The sequence below is a fragment of the Oncorhynchus masou genome, chromosome 11 (assembly GCF_036934945.1).
Source record: "Oncorhynchus masou masou isolate Uvic2021 chromosome 11, UVic_Omas_1.1, whole genome shotgun sequence".
Classification (NCBI taxonomy): Eukaryota; Metazoa; Chordata; class Actinopteri; order Salmoniformes; family Salmonidae; genus Oncorhynchus; species Oncorhynchus masou.
In genome coordinates this window covers 12,757,348-12,772,134 of record NC_088222.1, presented here as the reverse complement: position 1 = coordinate 12,772,134, position 14,787 = coordinate 12,757,348, and the positions used below count along the sequence as shown (strand labels likewise).

The following is a 14,787-nucleotide window of genomic DNA, read 5'->3' as shown; positions in this document are numbered from 1 at the left end:
GTAGGGGGAGTGCTGCTCAGCGTGAGGTGATACAGTAGGGGGAGTGCTGCTCAGCGTGAGGTAATACAGTAGGGGGAGTGCTGCTCAGCGTGAGGTAATACAGTAGGGGGAGTGCTGCTCAGAGCGAGGTGATACAGTAGGGGGAGTGCTGCTCAGCGTGAGGTAATACAGTAGGGGGAGTGCTGCTCAGCGTGAGGTGATACAGTAGGGGGAGTGCTGCTCAGTGTGAGGTAATACAGTAGGGAGAGTGCTGCTCAACGTGAGGTAATACAGTAGGGGGAGTGCTGCTCAGCGTGAGGTAATACAGTAGGGGGAGTGCGGCCCCCCCCGCTCTTTTACGCTGCTGCTACTCTCTGTTGTTATCATCTATGCATAGTCACTTTAATAACTCTACCTCCACTCTATACCTCAACTAACCGGTGCCCCCGCACATTGACTCTGTACCAGTACCCCCCTGTATATAGTCTTGCTATTGTTTTTTTACTGCTGCTCTTTCATTACTTGTTACTTACATTTCTTATTCATATTTTTGTTAGAAAATTGTCAGAACACCCTGGACATGAGTCAACTTTAACCTTTAGTTTTCAGAACATCACCCGTCTCCAGCTGCTAACTCTGATTGAGGAACTAACTATTTTTCCATTGAATACTGTCAACAGTCTTCAGGCATAACACTTACAGAGACAGTGATTCACATCCCTATCAACAAGTCAGGTCCTACAAGCCCTCGCAAGGCTGCAGGCCCAGACGGCATCCCCAGCCGCGCCCTCAGAGCATGCGCAGACCAGCTGGCTGGTGTGTTTACGGACATATTCAATCAATCCCTATACCAGTCTGCTGTTCCCACATGCTCCACATGCTTCAAGAGGGCCACCATAACTGAGCTAAACGACTACCGCCCCGTAGCACTCACCTCCGTCATCATGAAGTGCTTTGAGAGACTAGTCAAGGACCATATCACCTCCACCCTACCTGACACCCTAGACCCACTCCAATTTGCTTACCGCTCAAATAGGTCCACAGACGATGCAATCTCAACCACACTGCACACTGCCCTAACCCATCTGGACAAGAGGAATACCTATGTGAGAATGCTGTTCATCGATAACAGCTCGGCATTCAACACCATAGTACCCTCCAAGCTCGTCATCAAGCTCGAGACCCTGGGTCTGAACCCCGCCCTGTGCAACTGGGTACTGGACTTCCTGACGGGCCGCCCCCAGGTGGTGAGGGTAGGTAACAACATCTCCTCCCCGCTGATCCTCAACACTGGGGCCCCACAAGGGTGCGTTCTGAGCCCTCTCCTGTACTCCATGTTCACCCACGACTGCGTGGCCACGCACGCCTCCAACTCAATCATCAAGTTTGCGGACGACACAACAGTGGTAGGCTTGATTACCAACAACGACGAGACAGCCTACAGGGAGGAGGTGAGGGCCCTCGGAGTGTGGTGTCAGGAAAATAACCTCACACTCAAAGTCAACAAAACTAATGAGATGATTGTGGACTTCAGGAAACAGCAGAGGGAACACCCCCCTATCCACATCGATGGAACAGTAGTGGAGAGAGTAGCAAGTTTTAAGTTCCTCGGCATACACATCACAGACAAACTGAATTGGTCCACTCACACAGACAGCATCGTGAAGAAGGCGCAGCAGCGCCTCTTCAACCTCAGGAGGCTGAAAAAATTTGGCTTGTCACCAAAAGCACTCACAAACTTCTACAGATGCACAATCGAGAGCATCCTGGCGGGCTGTATCACCGCCTGGTACGGCAACTGCTCCGCCCTCAACCGTAAGGCTCTCCAGAGGGTAGTGAGGTCTGCACAACGCATCACCGGGGGCAAACTACCTGCCCTCCAGGACACCTACACCACCCGATGTTACAGGAAGGCCATAAAGATCATCAAGGACATCAACCACCCGAGCCACTGCCTGTTCACCCCGCTATCATCCAGAAGGCGAGGTCAGTACAGGTGCATCAAAGCTGGGACCGAGAGACTGAAAAACAGCTTCTATCTCAAGGCCATCAGACTGTTAAACAGCCACCACTAACATTGAGTGGCTGCTGCCAACACACTGACACTGACTCAACTCCAGCCACTAATAATGGGAATTGATGGGAAATGATGTAAATATATCACTAGCCACTTTAAACAACGCTACCTTATATAATGTTACTTACCCTACATTATTCATCTCATATGCATACGTATATACTGTACTCTATATCATCGACTGCATCCTTATGTAATACATGTATCACTAGCCACTTTAACTATGCCACTTTGTTTACATACTCATCTCATATGTATATACTGTACTCGATACCATCTACTGTATCTTGCCTATGCTGCTCTGTACCATCACTCATTCATATATCCTTATGTACATATTCTTTATCCCCTTACACTGTGTATAAGACAGTAGTTTAGGAATTGTTAGTTAGATTACTTGTTGGTTATTACTGCATTGTCGGAACTAGAAGCACAAGCATTTCGCTACACTCGCATTAACATCTGCTAACCATGTGTATGTGACAAATACAATTTGATTGATTGATTTGATTGATTGATTGGTTGGTTTTGTCGCACCTTGACTACTGTTCAGTCGTGTGGTCAGGTGCCACAAAAAAGGACTTAGGTAAATTGCAATTGGCTCAGAATACGGCAGCACGGCTGGCCCTTGGATGTGCACGGGGAGCTAATATTAATCTCTCCTGGCTCAAAGTGGAGGATTGACTTCATCACTACTTTTATTTATGAGAGGTATTGACATGTTGAATGCACCGAGCTGTCTGTCTAAACTACTGGCACACAGTTCTGACACCCATGCAAACCCCACAAGAGGTCTCGTCACAGTCCCCAAGTCCAGAACAGACTATGGGAGGCACATAGTACAACATAGAGCCATGACTACATGGAACTCTATTCCACCTATTATGCCTGAGGGCACACAGTGTATTGCGAAATCTGTGAATATATTGTAATGTTTTAAAATGGTATAAACTGCCTTATTTTTGCTGGACCCCAAGAAGAGTAGCAGCAGCTAATGTAATAAATACAAATATTGACACTGCAGGGATTTTGCTGTCATTGTAATCTTTGTGGGTGAAGTCCAAACATTGAGAGAATTTCAATAATTTGTGATGGACAAACACTTTCCAGTGTAAACTTAAGACTAAAAGAAAGTATGTAGAAAAGGATAATGGACCTATAAACAGTGCCTTCAGAAGTATTCAGACCCCTTGTCTTTGTCCACATTATGTTACGTTTACCTTATTCTAAAATTGATTAAATCGGTTTTTTTTTGTATCCCTCATCAATCTATACACAATACCCGATAATAACAAACAGAAACAGGTTTTTAGAGATTTTTGCAAAAAAAATACAATAATAATAATAGTAACCCGGAAATATCACATTTACGTAAGAATTCAGACCCTTTACTCAGTACTTTGTTGAAGCACCTTTGGCAGCGATTACAGCCTCATGTCTTATTGGGTATGATGCTACATGCTTGGCACACCTGTATTTGGGGAGTTTCTCCCATTCTTCTCTGCAGATCCTCTCAAGCTCTGTAAGGTAGGATGGGGAGCATCACTGCACAGCTATTTTCAGGTTTCTCCAGAGATGTTCAATCGGGTTTAAGTCTGGGCTCTGGCTGGGCCACTCAAGGACATTCGGAGACTTGTCCCGAAGCCACTCCTGCGTTGTCTTGGCTGTGTGCTCAGGGTCGTTGTCCTGTTGAAAGGTGAAACTTCACCCCAGTCTGAGGTGCTGAACGCAGGTTTTCATCAAGAATCTCTCTGTACTTTGCTCCGTTCATCTTTCCCTCCAATCCTGACTAGTCTCCTAGTCCCTGCCGTTGAAAAACATCCCCACAGCATGATGCTGCCACCAGCATGCTTCACCGTAAGGATGATGCCAGGATTCCTCCAGACGTGACGCTTGGCTTTCAGGCCAAAGAGTTCAATCTTGGTTTCATCAGACCAGAGAATCTTGTTGTAGAAACATCTCAAGGATGATCAAAGGAAACAAGACCTGAGCTCAATGTTGAGTCTCATTGCAAAGGGTTTGAATAGTTAAGGTTTTTCTGTATTTTATTTTTTAATAAATGTGTAAAAATTTCTAAACCTGTTTTTGCTTTGTCATTCTGGGGTATTATTTTAGATTGAGGATTTGTTTTTATTTGATTAATTTTAGAATAAGTCTTTAAAGTAACATGGAAAAAGTCAAAGGGTCTGAATACTTTCTGAATGGTGTTTGTGTGTGTGTGTGTGCATACAGTTGAAGTTGGAAGTTGACATACACTTAGGTTGGAGTCATTAAAACTTGTTTTTCAACCACTCCACAGATTTCTTGTCAACAAACTATAGTTTTTGCAAGTCGGTTAGGACATCTACTTTGAGCATGATGCAAATCATTTAAAAAAAATATATATATGATAATTTTAGACAGATTATTTCACTTATAATTCACTGTATCACAATTCCAGTGGGTCAGAAGTTTACATACACTAATTTGACTGTGCCTTTAAACAGTTTGGAAGATTCCAGAAGTTGATGTCATGGCTTTAGAAGCTTCTGATAGGCTAATTGACATAATTTGAGTCAATTGGAGGTGTACCTGTGGATGTTTTTCAAGGTCTACCTTCAAACTCAGTGCCTCTTTGCTTGACATCATGGGAAAATTCAAAGAAATCAGCCAAGACCTCAGAAAATAAATTGTAGACCTCCACAAGTTTGGTTCATCCTTGGGAGCAATTTCCAAATGCCTGAAAGTACCCTGTTCATCTGTACAAACAATAGTACGTAAGTATAAACACCATGGGACCACGGAGCCGTCACACCGCTCAGGAAGGAGACGCGTTCGGTCTCCTGGAGATTAACGTACTTTGGTACGGAAAGTGCAAATCAATCCCAGAACAACAGCAAAGAACCATGTGAAGATGCTGGAGGAAACAGGTACAAAAGTATCTATATCCACAGTAAAACGAGTCCTATATCAACATATCCTGAAAGGCTGCTCAGCAAGGAAGAAGCCACTGCTCCAAAACCGCCATACAAAAGCCAGACTACGGTTTGCAACTGCACATGGGGACAAAGATCGTACGTTTTTGAGAAATGTCCTCTGGTCTGATGAAACAGAAATAGAGCTGTTTGGCCATAATGACCATCGTTATGTTTGGAGGGAAAAGTGGGAGGCTTGCAAGCCGAAGAACACCATCCCAACTGTGGGTGGCATCATGTTGTGGGGGTGCTTTGCTGCAGGAGGGACTGGTGCATTTCACAAAATAGATGGCATCATGAAGAAAATTACGTGGATATATTGAAGCAACATCTCAAGACATCAGCCAGGAAGTTGAATCTTGGTCGCAAATGGGTCTTCCAAATGGACGATGACCCCAAGCATACTTCCAAAGTTGTGGCAAAATGGCTTAAGGACAACAAGGTCAAGGTATTGGAGTGGCCATCACAAACCCCTGACCTCAATCTTATATAACATTTGTGGGCAGAACTGAAAAAGCATGTGCGAGCAAGGAGGCCTACAAACCTGACTCCTTTACATCAGCTCTGTCAAGAGGAATGGGCCAAAATTCACCCAACTTATTGTGGGAAGCTTGTGGAAGGCTACCCAAAACGGCTGACCCAAGTTAAACAATTTAAAGACAATGCTACCAAATACTAATTGAGTGTATGTAAACCTCTGACCCACTGGGAATGTGATGAAAGAAATACAAGCTGAAATAAATCATTCTCTCTACTATTGTTTTGACATTTCACATTCTTAAAATAAAGTGGTTATCCTACCTGACCTAAGACAGAGAATTTCTACTAAGATTAAATGTCAGGAATTGTGAAAACTGAGATTAAATGTATTTGGCTGAGGTGTATGTAAACTTCCGACTTCAACTGTTCAAATATATATCTTTGAGAACTAACAATCAGCTAAGTAAAAGCTAGACAGGGAGAATTGAAAATTCCAAAATCAATGAATTTAGCGGTATTGATTTTATATTTGTGCAAATTAGTTTTGAAACAGCAAAATGTCCTGTCAGATCCATCCCAGAATATGTGTACTGAAATATAAATGCAAAATGTAAAGTGTTGGTTTCATGAGCTGACATACAAGTTTCCAGAAATTTTCCGTAGGCACAAATAGCTTATTTCTCTCCAAGTTTTGTGCAGTAATGTGTTTACATCCCTGTTCGTGAGCATTTCTCCTTTGCCAAGACAATCCATCCACCGGACAGGTGTGGCATGTCAACAATCTGATGAAACAGCATGAGCATTTGCACAGGTGCATCTTCTGCTGGGACAATAAAATCACACTATGAACTGTTTTGTCACACAACACAATGCCAATGATGTTTTGAGGGAGGGTGCAATTGTTATGCAGACTCCAGGAATGTCCACCAGAGCTGTTGCCAAAAAGTTGAATGTTCATTTCTCCTCCGTAAGCAACCTCCAGCGTTGGTTTAGAGAACGTGGCAGTACATTCAACCTGGCGGCTTCACAACCGCAGACCATGTGTAACCACGCCAGCCCAGGACCTCTACATCTAGCTTCTTCACTTGCGGGATTGTCTGAAACCAGCCACCCTTTTTATGTGTGGAAAAACTCATTCTGATTGGCTTAAAAATGTCTGTACATCGTCAAGATGGGAGTTCTCTAAAATCTAGCTGAGTCGACGGGCCGGTTTGACAGTGCCATTTGCCACTCCCCCTGCCAAGCCCACCACCTAAGTTGATATTGGATGCAGAAAAAACCCTAGTTTGTAAGTTCTATTCTCAGCATTGGCCATAACAAACTGTAAACAATGCAGAGCAGTTAATGTTTATAGCTCACTAATGACTCGCGTCATAATCATGACACTCAACTGACTGCTGACTCGCCCCTCTGCCCCTCCCCCACCACCTCTTTCTCTCTCTCCCCCCATATTCTTTATCCTCCCTCCTCTCTCCTCCCCTCTACACCGTATTTCTCTCCCTTCCCTGCAGTGATGGACATGGAGTCTGCATTATGTCCCTCGTCCAATCAGAACGGCTGCATCCTGAACCCACTTCCTGTCTCCGAGACCAAACAGGAACAGAAAGTAGCTCCACCTCCTTGTCTGAGGGTGCATCTGTACCACCTGGGCCAGGGCGGAGCCAACAGCCAAGACCTCACCTACCCGGCAGGGGACTATGTGGCTGAGGAGCTGTGCATCGACGCGGCCAAGGCATGTGGTGAGTGAGCCAATGCTCAATGTTTTTCTGCTCCAAACGAGATTATTTAATAAAGCATGAACAATGTGGAGTGGAGTTAAAGCCATAAACAAGGACTGACGCATACTGCATCGGGTTAGTAGGGCTTAGTTTGGGAACGAGATCATAGACATGCTATTTTCCCCTCGGTGATTGTTTGAGGTATTGAAGTGTGGGCAGGTTTATGAGACTTTGCCGTTTTGTTCACTGTGCTCCCCTGTCTCTGTCTCTGACTTTAACTCTAAAGCATCATCTCTGGCCTTTAACCAAACCACTTCAGCGCTTGTTTCGTTAGCCTTATCATTTGGCTAAAACACTGTAGTGACTGTTTCGTTAGCCTTAACGTTTGGCTAAAACACTTTAGTGACTGTTTTGTTAGCCTTATCATTTGGCTAAAACACGTAAGTGACTGTTTCGTTAGCCTTATCGTTTGGCTAAAACACTTTAGTGACTGTTTCGTTAGCCTTAACGTTTGGCTAAAACACTTTAGTGACTGTTTCGTTAGCCTTAACGTTTGGCTAAAACACTTTAGTGATTGTTTCTAGTGTCAATAGACTGTGAGTGGTTCAGGTTTATGCCAGATTCATTTAAAATGCTTCGGCTCAAGCATAGGCCTACACCAGTAGCCAAACACACACACCCTCCCCACCCTTTTCCTTGTTTGTGACTGCTGTTGACACAACAGGGCCCAGAAACCACTGCCCGCGGGCTTCAGGGGCCTGGAGTGTCTGCTTGGTGATCCAGATCCACACACACCAGGGTTTCCGTTAGGGAAATGTGACGCCGGACAACGTGACTGGGAAGATTTTTAATTTACCGGCCATTTGAGAAATGTACCGGACTCGTATGCATTCGTTACGTTGCCCATTAGGGTGTCTACCCACGGTGGCCAGAATTACAGATCGCATTTAGGTTATGGTAATGCATCTTAACGGAACATGCAACTCCTGTAATGAAACGTGAAATAACATGTCATTTTCAAACATTTGACAAAATGCCATTTGCGGGAACATGCCAGTCAAAACAGCACACCACTCTCTCTCTCTCTCTCTCTCTCTCTCTACCGCACCTGCTATTTCGACCTCTGAATGCCCAGCGATGAAAAGCCAAGTGACATTTACTCCGGAGGTACTGACCTGTTGCACCTTCTACAACCACTGTGATTATTATTTGACCCTGCTGGTGATTATGAACATTTGAAAGTCTTGGAGAACAATCTGGCCTTAATGACCATGTGTTGTTATAATCTCCTAGGATTGTGACTAGGATTGTGACTAGGATTGTGACGAGGATTGTGACTAGGATTGCGACGAGGATTGTGACTAGGATTGTGCCTTTGGCTTCTGCACAACGAAAGAAAGTTGATATGAAAACCAATAGAACAGGAGAGGAATGTCGTATGAGGAAGTCTTCCATAGGCCGCATGTCTAATTAGGCCCTAAAGTAAAAAAATATATTTACATATTTACTCCTGTCTATACATAAATCATATGAGGAAGTCTTCCATAGGCCGCGTGTCTAATTAGGCCCTAAAGTAAAAAATATATTTATATAATTACTCCTGTCTATACATAAATCATATGAGGACGTCTTTCATAGGCCGCATGTCTAATTAGGCCCTAAAGTAAAAAATATATTTATATAATTACTCCTGTCTATACACAAATCATATGAGGAAGTCTTTCATAGGCCGCATGTCTAATTAGGCCCTAAAGTAAAAAATATATTTATATAATTACTCCTGTCTATACACAAATAAATAAAATCATCCAAAATACTTCACCAGAGAGCATCACTTGGCCACAGAGGAATGGATAATCATTAGCTTCTTTACAAAATGAGCTGTGGACTGTTTGAAATCACAAGCTCGTAGGCTGTGTCTATTTGGGAAGCCAACATGGCAATAGGCCAGGCTGATTTGCTGTCAGTGAAGCATCTAAAATATATTTTAAGATGGTGTCTTGAGTATAATTTTAAATGTTGAGACAAGATGGGGAGGGGTGTGTGGCGAAGAAAAAGGCACGTCTCTCAGCTCCCCAGAATGCCCTCATCTGTCTCCCGTCAATTCTTGCACATTCATTGTTTCATGTGAATTGTTTGCCCTTTGTTTGTTTGTACATTCCCCATTACATATGGAACCAGTAATAAATGAACTGTTAATCCCTGTCATTTGGTTACAAACATTTCTGTTAAAGCATTAGTCATTTACTGTTCTCATTCTTGCAGTGGAAACATTGTTTGCTGAGTTCGGGAAGCATAGAAATAGTGCACGTAGAACAGATCTACCGCTTCTTACACTGGATTTCAATGAGAGTGTCAAATCTATAACTCATATTTTTATATAAATTGAGTCGGGTCGCCCCAAAAAGTTACATATTGCTGCTTTAAGTATGTTTTCAAGATGCATAACTCACATTGTAAAGTGGTGGGTGACGGTCTGATGGCCTGTCTAATGTTGACTACACTTGAATGGTGAATGGGAGGCGCGCTTCAGTTCCCAAATAAAACCAGTAGCTCTTTTTAATTGTGGCCATGGAAACAGTTTTTAACAAGCGATTGCATTTTAGAATTGTTACGCGGTGACTGCACTTTTGAATTAACATGTTTTACTCCAGCAGTAACACGCTGAGGAGCGGCTGCAGAAACAGTGGTGGACGAAGTACCCAATTGTCATACTTAAGTAAAAAGTAAAGATACCTTAATAGAAAATGACTCAAGTAAAAGTCACCCAGTAAAATACTACTTGAGTAAAAGTCTAAAAGTATTTGGTTTTACATGTACTTATATACAGTGCCTTTGGAAAGTATTCAGACCCACATTTTGACTTATTCTAAAATGTATTAAGTAAAAAAGAATCCTGAGCAATCTACACACGATACCCCATAATGACAAAGCAAAAACAGGTTTTCAGAAATGTTTGCAGATTACAAAGAATAAACAGAATACCTTATTTACGTACTGTACCAGTCTAAAGTATGGACACACCTACTCATTCAAGGATTTTTCTTTATTTTTACTATTTTCTACATTGTAGAATAATAGTGAAGACATCAAAACTATGCAATAACAAATATGGAATAATGTAGTAACCAAAAAAAGTGGTAAACAAATCTAAATATGTTTGAGATTCTTTAAGTAGCCACGCTTTGCCTTGATGACAGCTTAGCACACTCTTGGCATCTCTCAACCAGCTTCATGAGGTAGTCCCCTAGAATGCATTTCAATTAACAAGTGTGCCTTATTAAAAGTTAGTTTGTGGAAATTCTTTCCTTAATGCGTTCGAGACAATCAGTAATGTTGTGACAAGGTAGTAGTGGTATAAGGACCAGAAAATAACTCTATTTGGTGAAAGACCAAGTCCATATTATGGCAAGAACAGCTCAAATAAGCAAATAGAAACGACAGTACATCATTACTTTAAGACCATGAAGGCCAGTCAATACGGAAAATCTCAAGAACTTTGAAAGTAGAAACCATCAAGCGCTATGATGAAACTGGCTCTCCTGAGGACCGCCACTAGAAAGGAAGACCCAGAGTTACCTCTGCTGCAGAAGATAAGTTCATTAGTTACCAGCCTCAGAAATTGCAGCCCAAATAAATGCTTCAGAGTTAAAATAACAGGCACATCTCAACATCAACTGTTCAGGAGGACACTGCGTGAATCAGGCCTTCAAGGTCGAATTGCTGCAAAGAAACCACTACTATAGGACACCAATAAGAAGAAGAGACTTGCTTGAGCCAAGAAACACGAGCAATGGACCTTAGACCGGTGGAAATGTGTCATATTAATATAGGCAGCCTTAGATATAAGGTTCATGAAGTCAATGACTTGATAACATTCATATATTAGCCATTTCTGAGACTCACTTAGATAATTAATTTGATGGTACAATTTTAGCAATAGAAGGATATAACAGCTATAGAAGAGAGAGAAATGCTTATGGAGGGGGAATTGCTGTATATATTCAGAGCCACATCACTGTAATGCGTAAAGAAGATCTTATGTCAAGTGTTATTGAAGTGTTGCGGTTGCAGGTTCACTTGGCACATCTAAAGCCTTTTCTTTTGGGGTGTTGCTATAGGCAACATAGTGCTAACAGTCAGTATCTAAATAATGTGTGAAATGCTTGATTGTGTATGTGATGTGAACAGAGGTCTACTTTCATGGGGACCTGAATATCGACTGGTTTTTATCAAGTTTTCCACTCAAGAGAGAGCTTCTCGCTGTAACCAGTGCCTGTAATCTGGTTCAGGTTATTAATCAACCTACCAGGGTGTTTTCAAACACTACAGGAACAAGATCATCCACATGTACTGTTTAGATCACATGTTGACTAATACTGTAGAACTTTGTTCTAAAGCTGTATCCGTACCCATTGGGTGCAGTGATCACAATATAGTGGCTATTTCCAGGAAAGCCAAAGTTTCAACAGCTGGGCCTAAAATAGTGTATAAGAGATAATACAAAATATTTTGCTGTGACTTATGTAGATGATGTTAAAAACATGTAGGTTCGATGTGATTTAATAAGGAGCCTCCAGACTCTGCTCTTGATGAATTTATGAAAATGCTTCTTCCAATTATTGATAAACATGCACCTGTTTAAAAACAGACTGTTGGAGCTGTTCAGTCTCCTTGGATTGATGAGGAATTTAAAATCTGTATGGCTGAACGAGATGGGGCAACAGTCTGGCTGCACATCTATCTGGCTGACTTACTGCAAATTGAGAGATATGTGACTAAATTCAACCGAAAGAAGAAACTGTATTGTGAAACCAAGATGAATGACATATAACGAATGATGGAAAAACATTTGAGTACTTTTTAAATGAAATGATGGGCAGAAAGACATGCAACTCCGTCTTTCATTGAATCAGATGGCTTATTCATCACAAAACCATTTGATGTTGACAATCATTTCTATGATTACTTCACTGGCAAAGTGGGCAAATTTAGGCAGGAAATGCCAACAACGAACAGTGAGCCATCGTATTTATGCATAAAAAATAAATTATGAAAGAAAAGCATTGCAAGTTTGAATTCTGTAAAGTTAGTGTGGGAGAGGTGGGAAAATTATTGTTATCGATCAATAATGACAAACCTCCTGGATTTCACAACTTAGATGGAAAGCTACTGAGGAAGGTAGCTGACTCTATAGCCACTCCTATCTGTCATATCTTTCATCTGAGTCTAGAGGAAAGTCTTTGTCCTCAGGCTTGGAGGGAAGCCAAAGTAATTCTGCTACCCAAGAGTGGTAAAGCAGCCTTCACTGGTTGTAACAGCAGACATTTCAGCTTGCTGCCAGCTCTTAGCAAACTGTTAGAACAAATTGTTTCTCTCTGTAAACCTATTAGTATCAAACTTTCAGCATGCTTATAGAGAAGGACACAACATTTGACACATTGACACACACGACTGATAATTGGTTGAAAGAAATTGATAAGAAGATTGTGGGATCTGTACTGTTAGATTTCAGTGCAGCCTTTGATATTATTGACCATATTTTGTTGTTGAAAACACTCATGTGTTATTGCTTTTCAATCTCTGTCATAGTGTCGGGATTCGTTTCCTTGTTCCTTGTCAATCATGGGCTCATTGGTGAAATTAGCATTATGACTATCTTTAATTAAATCATTCAAAAACCTTTAATGTAATTGCAGACAGAAGTTGACAACAGGAACATGACGCATGTTTCTGAGTAAGTTCTGCAAAATAGAAAATGTCCCAAGTTGTTTTTATGTCACTGCCTACATCATTACCTTTTACTCATGAGACCAAAACCATGCCTACACAGCTATATAAACAAGGTTTTTAGTGTTATCTAAAAGCTTAGCAGTAAATGTCCAAGTTGATTTATAGTGGAATGTCTGACTAATCTCTTATCTCATACGCTCCCCTGCAGAGTTCTGTCTTCACAGTCACACATTTCTCAGACTGTTTCTTCATGAGAGGCAGAGAACCTAGAAAAGTACTGTGGAACAATATTAGACCTCATATAATGTGTATATATATTGTTCATCTGTAGTCTAGGACCCTATAAATGTGAGGAGGGAGGGGTCTTATAGCCCCTCACCTTATATTAATACAACATAAGCATAATCAATTATTATAATACATCAAACATTTGGTACAGCCCCTAGCGTGGATTCAGAGATAACCCTTTACGTTCTATTAAAAATATTTCTTTTAATGGAAGCTTTTCTAGGTAAAGTGTGGTGTACCGCAGGGCGGTTTTTTAGGCCCTGTACTCTTTTCTATTTTTCCCAATGACCTGCCACTGGCATTAAACAAAGCATGTGTGTCCATGTATGCTGATGATTCAGCCACGTACGTATCAGCAACCACAACTAATGAAGTCACTGAAACCCTTAACAAAGAGTTCCAGTCTGGTTTGGAATGGGTGGCCAGTAATAAACTGGTCCTGAACATCTCTAAAACTAAGAGCATTGAAATTTGGTACAAATCATTCCCTAAGTTATAGACCTCAGCTGAATCTGGTAATGAATGGTGTGGCTGTTGAACAAGTTGAAGAGACTAAATTACTTGGTGTTACCTTAGATTGTAAACTGTCATGGTCAAAACAGAGATTCAATGGATGTAAAGATGGGGAGAGGTCTGTTCGTAATAAAAATATGATCTGCTTTTTTTGACACCACACTTCAAAAAGCAAGTCCTGCAGGCTCTAGTTTTGATTATTCTTGATTATTGTCCAGTCGAGTGCTGCAAGGAAAGCCATAGTTAAGCTGCAGCTGGTCAAGAACAGAGTGGCTCGTCTTGTTCTTCAATGTAATCAAAGGGCTGATTTAAGTACTATACATGCCATTCTCTTGGCTTATGGTTGTGGAGAGACTGACTGCATCACAGAGACAATAGGGATGACCAGGGATGTTCTCTTGATAAATGTGTAAATTGGACCATTTTCCTGTCCTGCTAAATATTCAAAATGTAACTAGTACTTCTGTGTGTCAAGGAAAATGTATGGCGTAATAAGTACATTATTTTCTTTAGGAATGTAGTACGTAAAAGTGGTCCCAAATATAAAAAGTAAATTACAGATACCTCCAAAAAACGAGTTAAGTAGTACTTCAAAGTATTTTTTACTTTTGTACTTTACACAACTGAGCAGACATCCCGCTCAAAATAGGCTCTGTATGCCTGTGATAGTTGTGATGTATAAATAAGAAAATACACACACACACCAATTTTAATGACTCTAAAATATGCAAATTAACCTATAGACCGATAAGCATGTTGGTTAAATGCATTACCATCAATGAATAAAAAGCATTATTTTGCAATGGGATTTTATTTATTTTTTATCAATTTGGCTGACAACAAAAAAAAATATTGGGGGGGAAAAAAGGCCAAAAGCAAACAATTACCGGCTAACTGAAACCCTGACCCTGACACACACATCTGGGTGGATGACACTCACCACCAGTGGAGGCTGGTGGGAGGAGCTATAGGAGGACTGTCATGTTGTGGTTTCAATATGCTTGTTGTGTTTTATCGTTGTGTTTATTCCATTACAGCTATTACA

General features: G+C 41.4%; 1 protein-coding gene across 1 annotated transcript in view; it reads left to right on the top strand.

Moving 5' to 3' along the window:
* The window catches only part of LOC135548127 (tyrosine-protein kinase JAK2-like), a 72,924-nt gene that overhangs the window by 20,724 nt on the left and 37,413 nt on the right, over positions 1-14,787 (top strand). The window contains exon 2 of the mRNA XM_064977418.1: positions 7,002-7,229. Coding sequence (XP_064833490.1) covers positions 7,004-7,229 — 226 coding nt within the window. The 5' untranslated portion in view covers positions 7,002-7,003. The remainder of the gene's footprint in view (positions 1-7,001; positions 7,230-14,787) is intronic.